This window comes from Brachionichthys hirsutus, chromosome 2, assembly GCF_040956055.1.
Source record: "Brachionichthys hirsutus isolate HB-005 chromosome 2, CSIRO-AGI_Bhir_v1, whole genome shotgun sequence".
Classification (NCBI taxonomy): Eukaryota; Metazoa; Chordata; class Actinopteri; order Lophiiformes; family Brachionichthyidae; genus Brachionichthys; species Brachionichthys hirsutus.
Window position 1 is genome coordinate 4,719,441 of NC_090898.1, and position 21,309 is coordinate 4,740,749.

The window sequence follows — 21,309 nt, forward strand, 5'->3', positions numbered from 1 at the left end:
TTGAATCAGCATAAATGTGATGACGCCACCCTTTTAAACTGTGCTGTAGTTCTGTTCGGTTAGGCAGAGGCGCCGACGTCTTTGTGTTCATTTCACTGTAGCCCGGCAAACACCCAGTGCAAACTCCACGAGGTATGGAACGACTCCGTCAGTAAACTCGCACGTTAACCGTGCAGAGTAAACCAGTTCCATGGCTCAGAGAGCACCCTAATCATCAGCACTGTGTTAGCTTGAGATCCTCCTTTGTTGGCTTAATTAATATGCCATTTATGGAGCTTTTAGGGGGTCGCTGTGGCTCCCTGTCGTGTAACCACTGTGACTGGTTGATATGCGCACACACACACACACACACTGCAGAAGTCCCTCTGATCAGATTGAAAATCAAAACACAAAAATTCTATGTAAGCATTGTTTGCATGCTGTCAGTTGCTGCAATGGCCAAATTTCTGTATAAGAAAACAGAACATTTTACTTCAGAAATTATGGGCTGTCGTAAATTAATCCTCTCATCTCTCACAGCCATCTGAAGCAGGAGACGCGTTATGAAGAAAACATTTCTATGATGTTTAAACTGTTTACATCCTCCCGGTGCAAAACAAAAACAAAACCTGCTTGACTGAAACAAATAAACAGATATGCAGATCAGGATTTTTGGACACATCTCTCTATTAAACGAACCAAAATGAAATGAATTCCCGTCACGGGGTTTAAAGGACAAACGTCTTGCAGCTCAGAAAGGCCAACAGTGTAACTATTGTATTGCAGTTAATGACAAGCAGAAGCTCGCGGTGTTTTTGTTTTTCTTTGCCACTAAACGTTAAACAGAGGTGAAAGAAAGTCACTCTTGAACTCCGGCCATTCAGATCTTCAGTGGGCGGCGGCGACACAGAAATGTAGCCATTTTCTTTTTTTCACCTTGGCGTAGTTTTTTGACACTTTGCTCTCAGAGTCAAAGGCGGACAGTGTTGATATATGTATTTATATAAATAACAAAACGGCACAGTATAAATATAAAGATTCTGTGTGTGTATGCACGCACAGTTATAAATGGTGTGTGAGTATAGGATATGAGTGTGTCTTGTGTCCAGTGTTGGGACAAGACAGGGGGGGTGGGGGGAGGGTTAGAGGTGAGGCTTTCCCTCCCCCACCTCATGGAAGAGAGACGTGTAAAACTCAGGCTCCAGCTGCTTGTTGCGGTAGCGCTGGACAATCTCGGTTATTTTCTGCTTCCGCCTGACGTGAGGCGGATTGTACAAATCACTTTCCAGACGCTTCCGTCGGCACACGTTGATGACAGTTTGGCGCACGAGAAACCCTGGTGGGGGGGGAGGACGCAAAACACAGGAGCTCATCAGGCCACAATAACCAACTGAGTAAAAGTGACAAAGTGAAAAAGCTTCAACTATGTTCAAATTAAAGTATTTATAATAATAAAAAAAGAAAGAAAAGTATGTATGTGATGCTTTAAAGCTTGCTGTAGGGGACGGGTAAATACAGAATCTCTTACCTAGCGCTCTGCGGCTAACCACCATACCATCCACCAGGGGAATCACCATCCCAAATTTACCCATGGCTCCATGCAGCCGAATCCTGAAGAGTCCCGTCTTCAGCGGGTGGATGAAAATCAGAGGGACGTCCTTCTCAAGTAGCCCCGACCTGCAGCAGAGGAAACACAAGCAGGCGATTCCAAACAATGGCAAGAAACAAGTTAATTTAGAAAAATATTACATAGCGGTGCAATAAAAGCCCCTTATTTATAGAAAATAACCCATTTAAATGATGCATCGGCATCTGTCTTGACAGGACAGGATGCACTTATGGAGAGCAAAAGTACGAATGGCACAATCCTGTATAGAGAATGACTCGATGTTTCCTTAAAGCGTTAAAGTTCAAAATGAGGAAAGGCCAATTTAACCCAAATATCGTCCGTTCGGCCGGTTCTGTTATTAATGAACAGTTGCTCCATTTTATAAGACGCACGTCCATTTGCTTCAACACAGCACATGAATTCTGACAAAGACTGGCCTCGGTTTGTTTTTGTTTGTTGTCTTTGTGGCCTTTCGTTTTGGTAACCATTGTCACAGCGCTGCTCCACTTCCTCTCTCAGGCAGCTTTGATACTTCCTGTTTTTCACAGTATGCGTCGATGCAGGATTGTTATTCTGTGTGATACCCCGACTATTGAGCCTGTGCTGATTCGCTGAATTGTTTTTTCTTTCTTCGCTTTTGTTCCCGACTCCAGCCAATCCATGAACCGTATGTCTTCAGACTTGCAACAAAGTAAACCCATAAATACCTGCAGGAAGTGCTGTTGCTCATGCTAGCTTCTAAGCCCGTGCTGGTTTCCGCCAAGAGCTCAGACAACGGGAAGTTCTCTAAAAACACAAAAACAATATTGGCTCGATGCACAGAAGAAAAATGCTTTACAGCCACTCTTTAAGACTTCCTTTTACTCTTAAAGACTGTGTGGACTTAATGAAGACGCTGATTGATTTACACCCCCTGCCAGAAACCCGACAAGAGGATGTGCCTACCGATATCATCAAAACGCTCCACCCAGACCACAAACACCTTCGTCTCCGGACCCAGCGGAGGGAAAGACTTCCCAGTCGATGACCTCTTCATCTTTACCAAAGGACTCAGCTGCAGAAAAGCCACAACACCCGGTGCCTTTAAGGAAACGCTACACAAACCGGAAAGCTTAATCGGTGCACGGCGATGCTACCTTTTTGGCCGTCTCCAAGTTTTCAGAGTGGTTAGGAAACAGCTCCAAAGTGAGATTGGGCTGCTTGAGTAAGGCAGGCATGAGATCTGTGGCGGCGTCTGCCTCCACTGTGGAGTCGCTGTGCACCGATGACTCCTCTGGAAAAACACACAGTTGCATGGCAACGCTCTCAGTGCACAATCCTTCTCTGGGGTTTCATCATGTACAGCATTCCCTGAAATCATTCACTGACCGGAGTTTTCCGTCAAAGATGGAACGACGAAGGCGATTTCTGTCAGCGCATCAGCATAGTACAAAACCTTCTTCTCCCCATTGAAGAGCGAACCTCCCGTGACTTCAGGAGTGGCTGCGTCCTCTACAAACAGAGACACAGAAGAATTCAACGCCGACAGAACGTCTAAGGCAGCGATCAGCTTCGCGGTCTAACCTGTTTGTTGCATATCACTGCTTTCTGAGCAGGAGTTGAGGGACCAGCTGGTGTCCAGGTGTCCCGTCCACCCTGGGTGGCGTCCCACATCCACAGGCCAGCCCAAGGACAGCAAGAACTCCAAAAAGTGGGGCTGGACACTGGAGAATGACTCCATATTCCTCAGGATCTGAATGCCATATTCAAAAGAGCACATTCATTGTCGTTCAGGGTTGTTGTTGTTTTTTTCATGCACACACTGTAAAAAGAAGCAAGTCGTCCAACATCTGCACATTTTAAAGCTCAATATAAACCAGCCGGAATCTGTTCAAAATCAAATTTTCCCAATAATTATAGAGGGGGAAAAACACCTCAGGACTGCTTTTCTGTCCGGCCCTCACGTAGAAAATAAAGACGGTGTCAAACGGTCGGCAGGGAAGCAGATCCAGGTAGCTGACGTCATCAAAAAACCCCGGCAAGGAGGACTCCAAGCCAATCAGATGAGGGGGTAGACGACTGTTGTTGGGCTCCTGCCGATAACAAATAATACTATAAATATACAAGACTTCTAAACGGGACCAGGCTAACTTTGGACATGTACATCTTCAGTCCACCGACCTTGAGGGCCTCCAGAGACAGAAAGCCGAAGTGAGAGAGGAAGAGGCGTGCAGTCTGGAACTCCTGTGAGGGTGGAGGGGGCTTGCAGTCGGTCTGTGGGTCAGGGAAATGTTTGGACTTCCAGATTTCCTCGCTGTGCCGCTCCAAGGCGTTCTCATAGTCTATCTGCTTGGCCATCAGGTTGCGCAGCCTTTCGTGCTGAACTTCCAGCTGAGGTAAAGAAGAGCACGGAGCATTTTCTGAGACGACCCTACAAGAAGCCGGGGCTGATGAATGGCCGTCAACTCCGCATGCACCCACAAAAGGGAATTCCCACAGTACAAAAGCCCTTCCATAATTAACTCATTGAGTGCCAGCCATTTATATGCTGAGTGCCACAGTTTTTGGGTTTCAAAAAACGTCTTTACACGTGAATGGCACTCAAAGAGTTAACCCTTCCCCCCAAAAACAGACACCCAAGTGAAGTGTCTTCTCTCCAGCAACTCACGTGTGGGTTATTACTCATCAATGAATGTGTAGCTCTTGACTCATCCTGCCAGCCCATACAACACACCTGAGTTTGTATAATAACAATAACAACAAATAACACGAGTGGGTTGTTTACTACGTTTGTTTACTACGTTTGTTTACTACGTAGCTCTTTTGTCCAGAGCATGTCTCACCTCTTTGCTGACGATATCATCCAGGTCAGGGATGCTGACGTCAGCTTTGACAAGAGGAATCTTATCCACCTCTTCAGGGAAGGGCCTCTGCTTGACGTTGTACTTGATCCCCACGCCGTTGTTGGGTGTTGGGCGGCCTTCGGGAACAAACACCTGCTGTGGAAGGAGACGGGGTGGACAGATAGGGGAACAGAGCGGTGTCATCAGCGCAACAGTTGTGGGGTGGCAGCGAAACGTGTCTGAAATCATGTAGGAGTATCATCTCACCTTCTGATGGGCTCGAGCTCCCCTGGGTTGGTGGAAGAGCTGCATGGTCCAGGCATGTCTGCCAGCCGTACCCCGGATCAGAACCGTCACTGACGGACTGGGGTCTGTGAGGATGAAGATGAAGAGGAGTTAGTTAGCAATTAAATATGATACTCCCTCAAACTGCTCATGTTTGTGAAGCTGCCGACTCTGCTCGTTGCCCAGGGGTTGCTCCAGCATGGCGAGGATGACCGAGTTGTCCAGGACAAAGTAGCGGAAGTTGCTGGCTCCGGCGGCGCTCAGCCTGGCATAGCGAATCAGGGTGTCTTCATTCAGCAGGCTGCAGGTGGAGGCGGTCCCACTGGGGGACGGGAAGGCCCCCAACACCTGCATGATGCTGGAGAACACCAGAGCAAATGCAGCAAGAGTGTTATATGCAGAAAATGGGTCAGGGACAGCGTGGCTAGGTCATCGCAGTAGCAGAAAATAGAACCCTTTAGTCCAACAACAAAGACTTAAAGTCGAAACTCAGGTAAAAGAAAATCTTTTTGAAGCCAGAAATGATGTTAACGTGACATTAAAACGCATTGCCAGTAATATTTTATTGATAAAAAAAGGAAGGAAAAAAAACTTGGAGTTATTCAGAAAGGTCACTTTAGTCTGAAAGTCTGTGGTGGAGGCGTAAGAAATATGCAGCAGTGATAACAGTGCTAGAAGTAGTGAGAACATGCTGAACGTTTATTTCATCGCTATTTTCAAGGTCAACGAGTGACCTTAACAAACGTTCTTTTCTATCCGTCATGGAGAATTCAAAGCCAAGCTGCTACAGCCTGCTGACCCAACCAAGCTTGAAAAGGGAAAACTGCTATTTATTAACAAGAAACACAGGGGCAAACAATAGAAATAGAAGGGAAATAGAAAGTCTTTATTGTCATTATATGTCCAGCATACAATGAAATTTGGAGACGCGAGATCTGTAACGATGCTTTCAGAGAAACGGAAGGGATTATAGTGTCACTATTTACCGTCTAAATGTCATTCTAAGGCTTAAAGTTGAAGGAATGGTGATGGTCAATATTTTCTACAAATGCATCACAAAATAATTTGAGTGCTGACATGAACAGCTCAGCTGCAATATGTGCAGATTAAAAGCCTAAAGCAAGCTTTGTATTTACAGACAGCTAATCGGGAAATATGTGATGTCGATTTCAGCCTTATCAGCACTTTTTTATCCAGAGATTTATATGATTAACAACAAGAGGAACAAAAGAGCAGTTTGAAAAGAGTCAAAATGCTTCTGTAGAAACTGACCAGGACAACGTTGCCTCCGCAGCGTCCTTCACCCTCATCGAAGCTGGGTTGTGTTCCTTCTCTCCTTTGTGACGGACTTCCTGTTCCTGTCGCGACTTGCTACCGGAGATTCCCAGCTCGACAATCTCCAAAACTTCCACCAAGCAATCCTGATCCAAAAATCGGTATCAGTGTTAAAAACAAAATATTTTCCCTTAAAGCCGAGGCCTAGAATAGATTTTAGCACAAGTATATTTCTGAATGAAATAATGTTCTTAGTAGAAATTTAGGTCACCTTAAATTCACTATCCCTCTCAGAACAAAAAAAGGAGAAATTTAAAGCACCTTCTCGTCCAGCATGTCAGGGTGCTCCGTCAGCCACACACAGAGGAACTGGAAGGCAGCGACAATCATGGAGTGGAGGTCTCGGGACTGAAGGGGAGCCGGACGACTGCACTGGTACACAATGTACCCACAAATCGAGCTAACAGCACGCTTACGGTCCGCAGAGTCCACCCCCACCTTTACCTGGTCAACACATGCACAAAGAAGATATGAAAACCTATTAAATACTTTGTTTCAGGCACTGCTGAACAATCTACACTCTGGTGATGACATGAATTTTTAACAATAAGCACAATTCCAAACTAGACACTTTGTGTCCAAGGACACAAAAACAAAAACAAAAACAGAATGTGAATAAATTAACATTAAAATCATCCGGTTTTAATATACATAAAGAAATATAAGTATCAGCCAATCGGAGAGACCAACTGCAAGAGAAACACTGTTAGGGCCCAAAAAGCATGGATGCATCATGCACATAGCATAAATCAGAAAGCAATGATTTCCCAATCCTATTTAGCATTTGCTGAAATCAAAGCAAAGATATTTAATGTTCGAACTGACAAACATGTTGCCATAACAACAGATGGCCAGCTCAGGCCATCTGTTGTTATGGCAACAGCCAGAGACACTTGTCAAGGGTCGGTAAACATGGTGTCTTGACTTATAGGATTCCTGGAGGTGGAGGCGGCCTCTGGGAAAGACACTGGTTTTACTGGAGCCCATAAAACAGTCCCAGCTATTGAAGATTTGCAAACTGTCATGCACTGTTGGTGACATCGGACCTTTACCTTGGCCAGCCCGGCCAGCAGCTCCAGGGCAGCCAGTGAAATGCTCATGTCTTGCCTCCACTGGGAGTTGAGTCTCTGGGTGACCAGGTGGATGCTGCGCACCAGGAGGCCTGCTGCCGTATCTGGAAGAGCTAAACCATATAACACCCCGAAATACCAAACATGCAAAAAGAATAGAGCAAAGAAGAATTCAGGCAACACGACTTCACTGATGTCAGACTCAGCAACAAATACATCCTGGAGGCCCAGCGACTACATTTGTCTGAGTATTGAAAACATTAGGGGTGAAACGGTTCACGGGATGTTTTTAACCGTTTCGGTTCTACGTTCGATTTTACGCATTAGTTCTCATTAAATTTATTGCTAGCGCGATCCAAGCGCTCCGTGTGAAACTAAAGTCCTGGGAGAGTTTACGCACCATTGACCCGGGAACTCAAACTCGCAGCCCCCAGGACAATATGAAAGTTTAAGGTTAATGCGGCCCGCAAGATTTATATGAACTTTTACTTTTTTTATTCAATGAATGAATATCTCAAGAATGTCTTGCTGAAAAGAGGCTAGTATAAAAAAAAATTCCCCTCGAAGCCACTTTTTCCAGAAAATTTGAAAAGTAATATGTGCTTGTTATGGGCGAGAAGTTAAGCCGTATTCCTTTTTTTGTGGAATACCTGATGTGGCCCGACCTCACCCAGACTTTGCCTCCTGCCTTTTACCAAATTTCTTTTCTGCCTTTTTTGTACTGAAAATTAACCGAACCGAGCCCCTCTAGAAAACAAAATTGCATTAGAGTGTACCGTTACACCCCTAGAAAACATGCATTAGAATAGAGTTTGGAGTCAGACACACACTGGGGGAAAAGTTAAGCATGAAAAATGATCAAACGGCAGAGCAGAGCAAGCTAGTCTCTGCACGGAGAGAAATCTTTATGGAGGATAGAAATTTGGTTTTTCCAAACTTCAATGAGCAAAAAAAGCCAAACCATAAAATAATTAAAAGAGTGAGTGGGATGAGCCGGGAAACCTCGCATCACAGCAAACACCTTTTGGTTTTACCTACAGAGACATTTCACCCAGAGCTTTTTAACTCTGCATATCACCTTAACCACGTTAGCTACAAAGAACAAATGTGTTAATGCAAGAGAGCTGAATGTTTTGATGGAACTTACAACATGACATAAAGCTCCGAGAAGTCAGCTAAGCAAAGCCGGCAGGAGGGCGTTGGCTGAAGTAGACCGGCGTCGTCTCTTACCGTAGTCTTTGAGGAGGGCCTGGACAGGACGCTCAGAGTCGGGGCTGGTAGCCTCAGTGCTGCCCCCACTGGTGTAACTAATGCCGCTATTGGTACGGCTGTGACTTTGACTCCTCATGGTCACGTGGCTCCCCTCTATACTCCCCTTGAACCACAAAAACACAGTCTTGATATCTTCATGACACAAGCTATAGTCTAGGATACTGGCACACTGGCAACGGCGGAGATCTGAGCCTTACTGTTTCAGTCTGTGCTCCAATGGATTCCAACAGCGCAGAGTCCTGAACAATATTTAGCATTGCACCTGAGGGGGGGGGGGGGTATTAAAAACGGAAATGTGGAATATTATAAAAACTACCGGTAATAGATGTCTGAAAATGCTGAGTCTAAGGCAGCAAAAATACTGCACAGGTAGAAAACAGGAATGTAAAATGCGATACCCAGGATGAGCTGAGTGTTGGTGGGGTCGGTCTCAGTCTGCAGTGCTCCTATGAGGATGTTAACGAGACGTAGCCTCAGCGACAGGAAAGACACAGGCTGGTCGTGAGGCCACCCGTCTTCCTCGTTGAACTTCCCTTCCAGCATAACCTGGAGTAGAGCCGCGACATGGTAAGCAGGCCGACGGACTCCGTTTAAAACTGGCTTTACAAGGTGGAAAATATATTTACAGAGGAGTTTGGAGAAAAAGGTGCAAACAGCAAAAAAGCTGCCCGAAACTGGTAGATTGCAAAGAAAGCCGATGTCAAATCTCAAAGCTGTTACCTCGGATTTGATGTTGCCAAAATGATGTGGCAAGGGAAGCATGGCGAGCAGGATGTTGATGGAGGCTCTCCTCAGATCGGTAGGGTTTACATACATCTTGAATTTGGACAGCTCTCTGTGAAATTAAAATGTATCTCACACTGTGTCCTCAAAAACACTTGCAATAAAGATCTATGGTTGTAAAGCTAAATAAAAGATGCCTTTTAGCACAATGTAAACCTGTCATTAATATTGATCACACATGGTGTAATTATTACTGCTGGACTAACCTGTCTGGTACAATAGTTTCCAGAGCAGCAATGAAGTAGGGCACCACCACGTTAATGCCCTTCAGGTCAGTGCAGAAGAGAGATGAAGAGTTGAGGATGATAGAAGCCAGAACTGGCCGACAGATGAAATCAGAGATCTGGAGCCCTTGAATCAGGACCATGTAGAATCTGCAGAAAGAGAGTAATTCTATTCTGAAACGTTTTAAAACTAGAAAAGCACTCAGGGAGCACAGACCTCCTCCAAGGAACTCATTCCCCTCCTAATTGGATTTACACCGCCCACATCTGGATCATCATCAAAATGTTCTCAATGATTCTTGGTGTCTTTATACCACCAACCATGAATAGTAAAAGTTAATCTGGGTTGATGTGTGTTTTTAACCGATTTTTGAATCCGTAAATTACATTTTCAATGTTAAAATTTAATATTTTTTCCTGACCTCATTCTGGATCCAATCCAGATGGAATTCAGTGGTGAGATAGAGACCCCCACCCTACATGACTGAGTCAAATTCCATAAACATCGGTCAATAAACAAACAATGTTACCAAAAATTTCAAAGTGATCCAGAATCCAGGATCTCCTCCGGATCATCACTAAAATGTAATCATCTGTTCCTGGAAACATTACAAACATTTCCTGAAAACTTTATCAAAATCAGTCCGTAACTTCTTGCTAAAGGACAGGACAGAGAGACCAACACAGGTTGCATAACACCCCCCCACCCACCCACCCACCCACCCCAGCACAGGTAATAACAGCAACATTTGAACTGGAATAAACGGCGCGATTCAAGAAGCTCGACTGCGTTTACCTGGACAGGTAAACGGGCAGAATAGCTTCTCCGGTTTTCTTGCTACAGAAGATGCGGCAGACGGTCCCACAGGCCTCGGCTCGTCCCGCCTCGTAGCTCTCTGGGAACTCGTTGGCATCAAACATGGGGTTGGACACCATGGAGTCGGTGGACATCTGGGAGCCCTTCCTTCTCAGCTCCAGCCCCACCTGAGTTGCTATTGCTAAGCAACAGAGTAATTGTAACGCAGCAATCAGTATTCATGCAGGAGACACTGACATCTTTATGGACACCACATTTAAACTAAGCCTAGCAAGAAATGACACCTTCAAACAGCTAAAAGCAAACTATTACAACAACAAAGAGTTCAATGGCTGCAAACACACACACCACTTAAAGGCATTCAAATGGGAACACTGACACAAAGAGTTTGACAGAGAAGTTGTACTAATCGCTGGCACAAAGCATGACCGCGTGTAGCAAGATGCTAATAACATGTTTCGAGCTGCAAGACTGCAAAACAAAATCCCTGTGTCAGCTCCCTCACTATGGCCATGACTCAAGCTACAGATCATTCACTTCATGCATTGAGGCACCAACCGACACAAAGCAAAACTGACTGATGGCAGAAAAGGATAGTGCAGGAATAAAAACATCAACTTTTGAACTTTAAGAGGATCTGAAAATGAACAAAATGTGTTAGTGTGACCCAAAGGAAGAGAAAATGCAAACTTAAAAAATGTAAGGTAGCGTTGAGACAAATGATCAGTCGGTGAAACCGATTCCATCACCTTAGGAGAAATGCCGAGACAACCCTGGTGAATGTTTACGTATGAATGGCAAGCAGTGGGAACAGAACACGATGGCGATGATCATGTGGAACTCAATAAAAAGCAGGAAGATTCGTCAAGAAACTTCAAATCAAGAGAGGGAAAGAAAGGCTTCTGTTCCTACTTACAAGATTTATAAGAAAGGAGAATTTGGATAAATGAGGCTGCAAGATAACAGAAATAGTGGAGAGAGACAAAATCAAAGCAGAGCCAATATTCTGGGTTCAATTAATATCAGGCATGACTTGTTTTGCTTGAGGTCTTTGCTGTTCTCCTCAATACATGACCTTTGACCATTACACCTCCAACATTAATCAAGACAAGGCAGACACGAGCAGCACAGTCAACCAAAAAGAGAAAAACAAAGAGCGAGTCAGTGACGCGCCAGATCGTTTTCCGACAGAGAAATCTCATTGATTCCTCTAAATGACGATTTTAGCAATAAAATAACTAAAGAATGAAATAGTCTGTGGATGTTAATGGGTTAAAATCTCATTTTAGGCCACTTCTAACCAAGCCCTCCACACACATCAAGAGAGAGGCATCAAGACACTCAGATAAAATGGTGAGAAAAAGTGATCTCCCAACGATACACAGTAAAAATCAAACATGATATAAAAAAAAAACACACACACTCTAACATAACTTTACAGCGACAGAACACACACCTGCTCATGCATAAAACTAAATCACTGCAAGGCGTGGCTTCGCTCCCTACCGGTCATGCTGGAGTCCCGGCTGAGCCCACTGTGGAGCTTACAGTGAACCAGAGCGGCGTCAAAGAGCCACTGGCCAAACAGGTCGAGGATGCTGTTGACCTTCGGCCTCGCCGGAGCCGGCAGGAGCCGCGACTCCCAGCTGCTCTGGTTGGGGCTGGACAGAAGGGTCGGGGAGGACGAAGGCTGCTGCTGCTGCTGCTGGGACGCTTTGGAAGTTTGACTACCACTGCTCTGCAGGGCAGGGAGGAAGAGGAGGAGACATTGGTTGAACTATATCCTTTCAGTCTGTAGATAAACACGGAAATCATCTCCTAAAATGAACGGCCAGCGTTTCCGCTTCAATATAATGCTTGAACTTACAGTTGAGCTCTTGCTCGTGGTTTTGGTCACGACTGTGTGCCGTTGCTTGCGGCTGTGAGGGGGAGTGGTGTTGGCGATCGAAGGGGGCGGGGACATGCTCAGCCTGTTGACTGGGGTGGGCGGGGCACTGTCCGCTCTGGGGCGGGATATACCTGCAAGACGGGAAGGCGGGGTAAGCTGAGACTTGAGTGTTCTTCCCTCTAAAACATATTTCTGATTAGTAAAAGCAGACAAAAATATATATATATAAAATAAAATATTCATCCCGTTACATTTCCAGAAGACAAAACATTAACTGATTGTGGAAAACGCGAATCATTTGAAGGCGGCTCAGTCATTTCTTCTGTCTTTCGAGAAAGAAAACAAAGAAGTCAAAGTCTGTCAGTTGCTCACTGGCGAATTTCACGACGCCGACATGCAAGAAAACACAACCAAATCAGCAACAATTTATGCCCATCCGTCTTGATTGGCTTCCTGTGACACCAACACACCCCTTGAATATTTGGGCCATATCATTTTGTGATAGCAAGACTAATCCCAGCTAATATCATCAGCACCAAAAAACAGACGCCATCACAGCCTGACTCAGCATTTGACACGTCCGCTGTTGTCTGTACCAGGGTAACGCAGCACCGGACAAAAAGAGAACACCTTCTCGCCAACGTCTTTCTTTTCAACAGAGACACCTACAGTGTAAAGAGAAAATACACACCGACAAGTTTCTATTCAAATGTTGATTTGACTCATTCCTTTTTTACGACTAGTGTCTGAATAACACCTGAAAGGAGAAAAACTGTGAGAAATCATTCATGGTTGGACTCGTGTGTGCGTGTGGCTCTCTGTTACATTTTTTAAAATACAAATGAGCTCTTACTACTCAATTTAATTCTTGTTAGGCTGGCTCTTTAAATAAGTCACTCCCTGTTAAATGCTGCGGGACTTTTCATTTCCACTTCACCTCGGCATTGCTCTTTACCTAAGAAGGCATCCACAAGGCAGCTGACGCCCCTCATGGCCCTGAAAAAGATCTGGGGGAGCTGCTTCAAACATGGATGCAGCACCACTTCATGAGGGATGCCGCTGGTGTTGAGAAACTGCTCCTGGAACTTGGGAGTGGTGCTCACGATGGTGGGGTTGCTCAGATCCACCGGGTTACTGCAGAAAAAATGGGCGACACAGCAAACCAAATTCAAGGACTAAATAAAACGCTGACATGTTTGGACAGCATCGGTTCCGAACTTTCATTTTGTCAGTGAAACACACCGTAAAAAAAAAGAAAAAAGAAGGACTTTAACCGACATGAGGGAGCAGTTTGAGAAAGAAAGACGAAGGAAATGATGAATGCAAGACATTTTTTAAAAAAAGGACAACATTTTATGAAAAAGAACAAGCGACCAAATTAGTGTTAGATATTTCTACAGTGTTGTACAAAGAATGTGGAAATGTTTGATGATAAGAGGCCGATATGAGGTAGTTGCGTAGTTCCACCCTGTGCCACAACTTCTCTAACAACAGCTCTTTTTCAGGTTTGAACCAGACAACTGAGGGTTAATGCACCTCAGCATGTGTAGAAACCGGTACCACGTCTGCGCCACACAGTCATTGTCCATTTCCAAAGGAATCAGGTTGGCATCTTCATCAGGAACCTTGAAAAGTGGGAAGGATGGTCCGTGGGTCGAGCGCAAAAGCCTGGATTTGAGACAGGTATGTTCAAATCAAACTCGGAAAAGGAGGCAAACATTAGTCCGACTATTATCCATGTTCCACTTCAGCAATTACTGCGGTTTGGATCAAACTCAAACAGGGATACATCACAAGTCATGTGACACCCAACAGTACACGAAACAAAGCAGTGCAGGATGTGGACGCCTGTCTGACCTGGAGGTCAGGGCACATGCCACCCTGCTCCACTGCTCAACCACGGGGGGGTGGTGTCTCCAGTTGCCCAGCATCTCCCTCGCCGTCTTCCAGTACGGTGGCGTGGGAAAGCAGCGGGCGCATGCCAGTAGCCACACCTCAAACAGCACCGCCATCAGCTTGTCAGCCAGTTTCTCCGCCACCCCAACTGAAACAGGAAAGATATGCATCAATGGCTGTTGTTGCTAAGCATCATTAATAACTCGGTAAATACGGTGAAACAGGTTAGGGCAAGATGATATACCTCCAACAGTGGGTGGGGCAAGTAATGTGTCATTGATGCGAAGCAGGAAGAGCAGCAGCACCTCCCATGTTTCTCTGACCATGGAAATAGACTCTCTTGCCAATTTCTGGACAGCGGTCAGAACTTGGTGGCAAAGCCTGATGTGGTTCAGACTGTGCTGTTCTGGCCTGAAGGGAGAGAGAGTTTAAAAAGTGCTTTTTTTTAAGCACTCAGAGAGCGCAGACCTCCGCCAAGCAGCTCATTCTAATCCTAATTGGATTTGCACCGTCCACATGGTGATTTGAATCATCATCAAAAATGTCTAAATTGTTCTTGGTGTCTTTATAGACCAACCACGAAAAGTAAAAGTAAATCGGACTTGATGTATATTTTTTACTGATTTTTGAATCTGTAAATGGAGTTTTCAATGTTAAAATGTAATTTGTTTTCCTGACGTCATTCTGGATCCAATCCAGATTAAATTCAGTGGTGAGATAGAGGCCCTCATCCTTCTGGATCATCACCAAAATGTTAGAGTCTGTTCCCGGTAACATTCCCAATATTTCCTGAAGATTTCATCAAGAGCCATCTAGAGCGTTTTGAGTTATCTTGCTAACGGACGGACAAACGCTGGCGATCACATAACCCCCGCTGAGGCGGCTGCATGAAGCGGCCATCATAGACGCAGTACATTTCAGTATGGAAACCATGGCTAAAGGGAGGCGGAGCTCCTCTGAGATCGTGTCCGACAAACCTCGGTACAAAGACGTTGTAGAGATGTTTGAGTATCGTCTGGATGTACATGTTGGGCTCCTTGGTCACAGGCAGTGGCATCGAGTCCCGGGGCGACACCAGCGCCATCATCCAGTCTGTGTACACGTCCACACACAGCTTGACAGTGTCCCCCTCCAGAGGGAGGGTGAGGCCGTAACACAACACCTCCATGGTCCACTTGACCTAGAAAGCAAATCATCATCGTTAAATCTGAACGGGAACGCTTTTAAATTGTGGCTTGTCGTTCAGTGAATTCCTGTCATGGCTCCCATCAACACGACAGCAGGAACAGCATATTTCCAAAAGTTTCATACTTTACGACACAATATTGTTGATTTATGTTTACAACTAAGCCATAACGCGAGTTAGAATTCAGGGTTAGGGTTAGTGCAGTGTTTTCTGAGAAACAGAAAATATTCTGGATGGGCGGGCCAAAAGGCTGAACTCAATTCTGCATAATATTAATAGTATTTCTTTATAAAGAAAGCAGTAAATATCTTGTGAGAGTATATGTTATAATTAAGCAATGAAAAATTGAGGTTGCCTCAAAACAATGGTAAAATAAATGTGAACGTTTTACCATTTGTGATTCATATTAGTAAACATTTTAAAGGAGATATATTATGAAAAACTCTCTTTTCCCATGTTTCGACACTATTTTGGTGGTTTTGGGTCACTACCAACCCAAAACCGCAAAATAAACCATCAAGTGAATCCTTTGTAGTTCTGTAATCAAGTATAGAAACGCGTCTGGCAGAAGTCTCTCCCCCTGTGATGTCATAGAGGGGGCACGTGCACAAGATGTGCGTGCCCATGCATGTACATTCATTGCATGCACGCAATGAACATAGTTCATTTGGTTTTCAGAGGCTTTTCTGACAGAGCTGTTTGATACAGAAATTACGGACGCTGTCCTGCAGCATCGCTTTGCTATTTTGACCAAAGACTGGCACAGATATTTCAGAAAGGTGTCTGGGAACTGTGTTAACTTGTAGAAAAAGGGTATAATATGACATCTTTAAGTCTCTACGGATATACCTCCCATTTACGATGTATTTCATGAATAATCCACACAATACAAGAGAAGATAAACGTATGCATAATCCCACAAACTGTGATATTCAAGTGTGTGTGTGTGTGTGTGCTTCGTTCAATGCTCCTCCAGCTGGTGAATTATGGTCTGCACATATACTATAATCAACCTCACAGTGACCTCAATCAATATGTAATGAATTAAATCACCAGAATTGGGAAACTGGGATTAAAGATGAAGGGAATGATAAACAAAGCCACATATAAATAAAGAGGTCCTTGAGGAAGTCCTGTTCCACAGCGCGTAGAACCTCATTACACACCGCGCTGCACTTTGTCTCCAAGTTGTCTAACAGCCTATCTAGAAAAAGGATTAATAGACTGCCCCTTTCCAGAGCTTGAGAGACGGAGCTGTTAGTTTTCTAGACATCGAAAGCATTTAAAACACGTTTGACATTGCATACAGCAAACAAAGCAGAAAGTGGAACTTTCTGACCTCCTTGTCCGTCTTCAGGATGTTCTCCGTGGCGACAGGGCTTACAGCTGTTCCCAGAGGCTTGACCACGGCATTTGCCACCTCCGTGCCCACACTGGTGGGGTAGGTGTGCAGGACACTGATGTGGCCCTGGTCACTCTGCAACACCAACTGCAGCGAGCGCCACTCGGAGTACATGCTGCTGCGTTCTACGACACTCTACTCACACCTCCTACCGCCACCTGCACAGACAAAAACAAGTCAACAGGACAAGTTGGGAAAATTGTGACGAGACAACTCGGTTAATATCACCAATTATCTTATTAATCCTGCTAATGATATTATCTTATATTCGCTGCTGTGTAACAGGACTGCATCCCTGGATAAGATAAATGACTGCGCCACCAAGTCGGCTACCTTAAACTACGTTGTAGTTGAACCGACGAAGCTAGCTGCCTTAGCTAGTGTTAGCTCCCGTTCGCTGATGTTAGCTAAGATGTCTGTCATTTTTTGCTAGCAGCCTAACTTTGCATAAGATGCTAACATTCGCTCGCTGACTTGGCGACCAAGTGTTTTTCATTTACCCGCACCAAATGGAAAGGTTGTCATAACAGTGCACGAAAACTCTCAGTATGTGCGTTCCGTTTCCTGTTCTAGACCATAACAGCCTCCATCTTTGCAATGTCAAGATCTATTGCCGCTTTACGGGCTAACGGGGAAACAGAATTCGTAGAGTAGCACCCCCTACTGTGTTGGAGGGGAACTGTATCAGATCCGATGCCTCCTTCAGGTGCCGCTGGTGTCACCAACAGGGGTGTCAAACAAAAATACACAGTGGGCCAGCATTTTAAAATTAATCAAAGCCACGGGCCAACGTTGAATAAATGAACCTTTAATATGGACCCAAACAAGTTTTGCTTTAACATTGAGTATGGAACAAGCAACGCTTTTGTATTTTAATCATGAAGACATGCAAAATCGAATTTCAAATTAAAAAAGTGCATTTTAAATAGAAATTGTATGTTTTATTTTTATTTGCAGCCTTCTGAGGTAAATATGAAAATAAACCTTTCCACAGGCTATGTGAAAATAAAATAACAATGAATGAACCAACCATTCAAGCCTTGGAGTAGCAAGAAAAAGTGCATAAAGAAACCGTTAATTACTGCTCAGTTTGCAACACACTGATCTAATCTGATGTACCCAAGCCAGATACCTGGCATCCTGGGCGGAGTTTCACATTTGTGACAGGACAGGGGGGGCAAACATTTTTTTTAACTGACTTGAGTTCAGTAACGTCACGGCACGCATCGCAATGTCCCATGTCACATGACTGCTCAAATATGAATTTATCACGAAAACAAACAAAACTGAATTTAGATTTGTTTATTGCTGTAATTCCATGTGTTATATTATACAAAATATGTGTTGCTAGCAAGCAAGAAATCCCTGGGGCCCCCACCCCACCCGTGCACGCCGCAAAAATTTGTTTTTTGCACATTAAAATGTACAATAAATAGGTAAACAATGTATAAGGCCACATCAAACGAAAAATAAAGTTACCACAATATATATAAAACAACAGTGTAAATAAATAATGTCAAATAAATGGCATTATTGTAGTATTAGCGGTGAATGTGCTGTTCTGTACCTGCGGGCCAGCTCTAATATTAATTTTATATTGCCTCGCGGGCCAAATATAATTACACTGCGGGCCAAATTTGGCCCGCGGGCCAGAGTTTGACACCCATGCACTACAAAATTCACCATGCAATAAAATTCTCCATTAAATGTTCATTGTATGAAAATCATTTCATGAACAAAACAACTTTTGAAGCTGCTCCTTAGGAATCGGAATCTGGGAAACGTTGGTCCACGTTGGGCAACCTGTGGTTCCTACGATCCCATCCGAATACGGACGGCTCAAACGGTGACATGCAGAGTTCCTCCTGCGTGACGCTTTGTTTCCTCCATGATCACAGTGGCTACGAGAGCGAAGCAGCCTACAGGCGGGCCATGCGGAACCGGCACCCTCGCTTTGGTTTAGCAGTGATACCGGCGCATCAACTGGTGAGACGTTTCTTTCCACTGAGTCTCAGCCTCAATAAAAGGTCTGCAGGATGTGATGTTTTTAGGCCCGAGCGCCTATCCTAGGCGTAAGGGGCTATTGCTTTTGCAACGCAGAAGACGACAAGTTGACGGCTCGTCAACCCTCGGCATCCAACTTTGCCATGCTGTTGAGGACGACCAACACACTCACGCACACACACACCAACACTAAACAACACACACGCACACACACAGACATCCACTGTAACTGTCTTCCTATGGTCCATTCAACAGAAGAAAAGCATATATTTCATGGTAGAATCAAGAAAGATCTCCTTGTTTAAATGTGCATCCGTCCTCGTCTCAAATCAGGTGAGAGGAAACCGACTCTGTGTTGAATTTAATCTGGACTCAAAAAGACGCCAGAAGAACAATTTAGAGACAGAAGTCAAAGAACCCCTTTTCTTTGGCATCTCTAGTCTTAAGAATATTCTGATATCAGATGGCTTCTCTCTCAGTCGTACCCTGGGAGATCCTATTGAGATCAGCCCCTGGAACATTGACGATTTCCACGGCGACGCTTTCTCCGTAGACAACCGCATCATCAGCAATAATTCATGTAGATGGTGAGTCTGCACAGCTGAAAAACGTCTTCCGTCATAGCCAAGTCTGGTTGGATCATTTGGAGGACTTGAGACTTGTTTCATTTCCACTAGGCCCCTGATGATCGACCCGCAGGGCCAGACCGACAATTGGTTGAAGAAAAAGTACAACAATCTGTATGTAATAAAACCTACAGATGGAATCTTCATGGTCGCACTGGAACACTGCATTCAGTTAAAATGTAAATAAACCAATCTACTGTGATAGATTGGCTGCGCTCGTCAACTCGTGTTTGTAACTGTCTTCCTATGGTCCATTCAACAGCTTCTATCTTGTGTTGCTAGCAGGTCTGCAGGCCCGCTGGACCACCAAAGCCTGCACAACAAAGAGAAAGAGCAGAAAGAGCCAGAGATGAAAAGTGACCCGCAAAAGCCAGGAAAAAAGGTTTGACCAGATCTCATATTTCTGTCCTCCATGGGTCTGCTCCGTATTTCTCTCCATGCATCCTGCAGCAAAGTATTGCAGTGAAGAATAGATATTCTTTTCCCTGTAGACACTCGACTACTGAGTTAAAAGCAATTACAGGCATTTTGAAAATGTAACAATAGGGCATTTTTAAACAGATTATAAAATTTTATAGAGCGGATGACGCCATTATCCAGGAGTCGTGGTCGGGCTTTGCTGCAAGTAGCACTGCTCTTTGTTTTACTTCAGGAAGCTGATGGCAGAGAACATTGGCAAAGACGACTTTGAACCACGTGTTGTGGCTCGGGCCTCCTCTGCTGCATCCGACCTCTGTTTATGGGTCAAGGCGATGGTGAAATATCACATGAAGCAGAAGGTGCAGCATTTCTCTTTGCAGAGATGATCTTCTCCCGTCTGGTGCTGGAGGTACGCTTCTACAATTACCACCAATCTCTTTGCTTTTAGGAACTGGCTCAACATAAAAAAGATGATCAAAGAATCTCAGGAAGCTGTGGCTGAAACCAAGGCCCAGCTGACTGAGAAGAAAGCGGCATTCCATGACGTTGAGGATCATCTCGCTGACCTCCAGACAGAAACGGCGTTGAAATCAAAGGAGAAGCAGAGATGCATGGGTGTGAGATCAAGTTGGCCAGAGCCAAGAAAATAATCAAAGGTCTGGCCGGAGAGAAGACGAGGTCAGGATGAGCCGTATGAAATGTTACTGACTGGAGCTCTTGTTTTTAGCTGGTCCAAAAGTGAAGAGGATCTGCAGGAGACATATTCCACACACACACACCTACACACACACGTACACACACACACACCTACACCTACACACCCACACACACGTACACACACACACCTACACACACACATACACCCGTACACACACACACACCTACACACGTACACACCCACACCTACACATGTACACACACACACACACCTACACACCCACACACACACCTACACGGTCTCATTTCCGCCGGCGTCATCGCCTACCTGGGGGCCTTCACCGCCGCCTTCAGACAAGACTGCTTCAAAGCATGGACCCAAATTTGCCAGGTGATTCCTCTTGCATCTTGTTCTTTTCTGTCCACATTTCATCCAGACATATTTACTCACCCCTTTTCTTTGGCATCTCTAGTCTAAGAATATTCTGATATCAGATGGCTTCTCTCTCAGTCGTACCCTGGGAGATCCTATTGAGATCAGGCCCTGGAACATTAAAGATTTCCACAGCGACGCTTTCTCCGTAGACAACCGCATCATCGGCAGTAATTCATGTAGATGGTGAGTCTGCACAGCTGAAAAACGTCTTCCGTCATAGCCAAGTCTGGTTGGATCATTTGGAGGACTTGAGACTTGTTTCATTTCCACTAGGCCCCTGATGATCGACCCGCAGGGCCAGACCAACAATTGGTTGAAGAAAAAGTACAACAATCTGTATGTAATAAAACCTACAGATGGAATCTTCATGGTCGCACTGGAACACTGCATTCCGTTAAAATGTAAATAAACCAATCTACTGTGATAAAACAACAAAATTGCAATAACTGCATTAACATTTTAATTTGCATTTAAATGTTTATTAAATGTCTAGCTAGTTTACTGGTCGATGAAGCTGGGGTCAGACTCTATAGACTCATAGTGGTCTAGCTTTGTTGTCAAAATTAATTTCATGCCAAATCATGTGCATTCTGTAAAA

The 21,309-nt window shown here is 44.7% G+C and overlaps 1 protein-coding gene across 1 annotated transcript; it reads right to left on the reverse strand.

Annotated features, from left to right (window-relative positions):
- Positions 1–698: 698 nt before the first annotated feature.
- On the reverse strand, positions 699–17,133 carry LOC137901766 (ral GTPase-activating protein subunit beta-like). The gene is made up of 33 exons (XM_068745812.1): positions 17,069–17,133; positions 16,506–16,726; positions 14,958–15,160; positions 14,225–14,391; positions 13,942–14,128; positions 13,621–13,752; positions 13,040–13,218; positions 12,681–12,749; positions 12,064–12,215; positions 11,703–11,934; positions 11,113–11,148; positions 10,176–10,377; positions 9,362–9,529; positions 9,093–9,207; positions 8,771–8,918; positions 8,570–8,634; positions 8,331–8,475; positions 7,083–7,213; positions 6,292–6,474; positions 5,968–6,116; positions 4,866–5,053; positions 4,678–4,781; positions 4,411–4,566; positions 4,236–4,301; positions 3,749–3,958; positions 3,502–3,660; positions 3,152–3,320; positions 2,957–3,079; positions 2,725–2,861; positions 2,534–2,642; positions 2,296–2,374; positions 1,508–1,656; positions 699–1,315 (listed from the first exon to the last, which is right to left on the reverse strand). Exons 2-33 carry the CDS (start codon positions 16,680–16,682, stop codon positions 1,122–1,124), a joined length of 4,683 nt encoding a protein of 1,560 aa, XP_068601913.1. The 5' UTR covers positions 16,683–16,726; positions 17,069–17,133; the 3' UTR covers positions 699–1,121.
- Between the last annotated feature and the right edge of the window lie 4,176 nt (positions 17,134–21,309).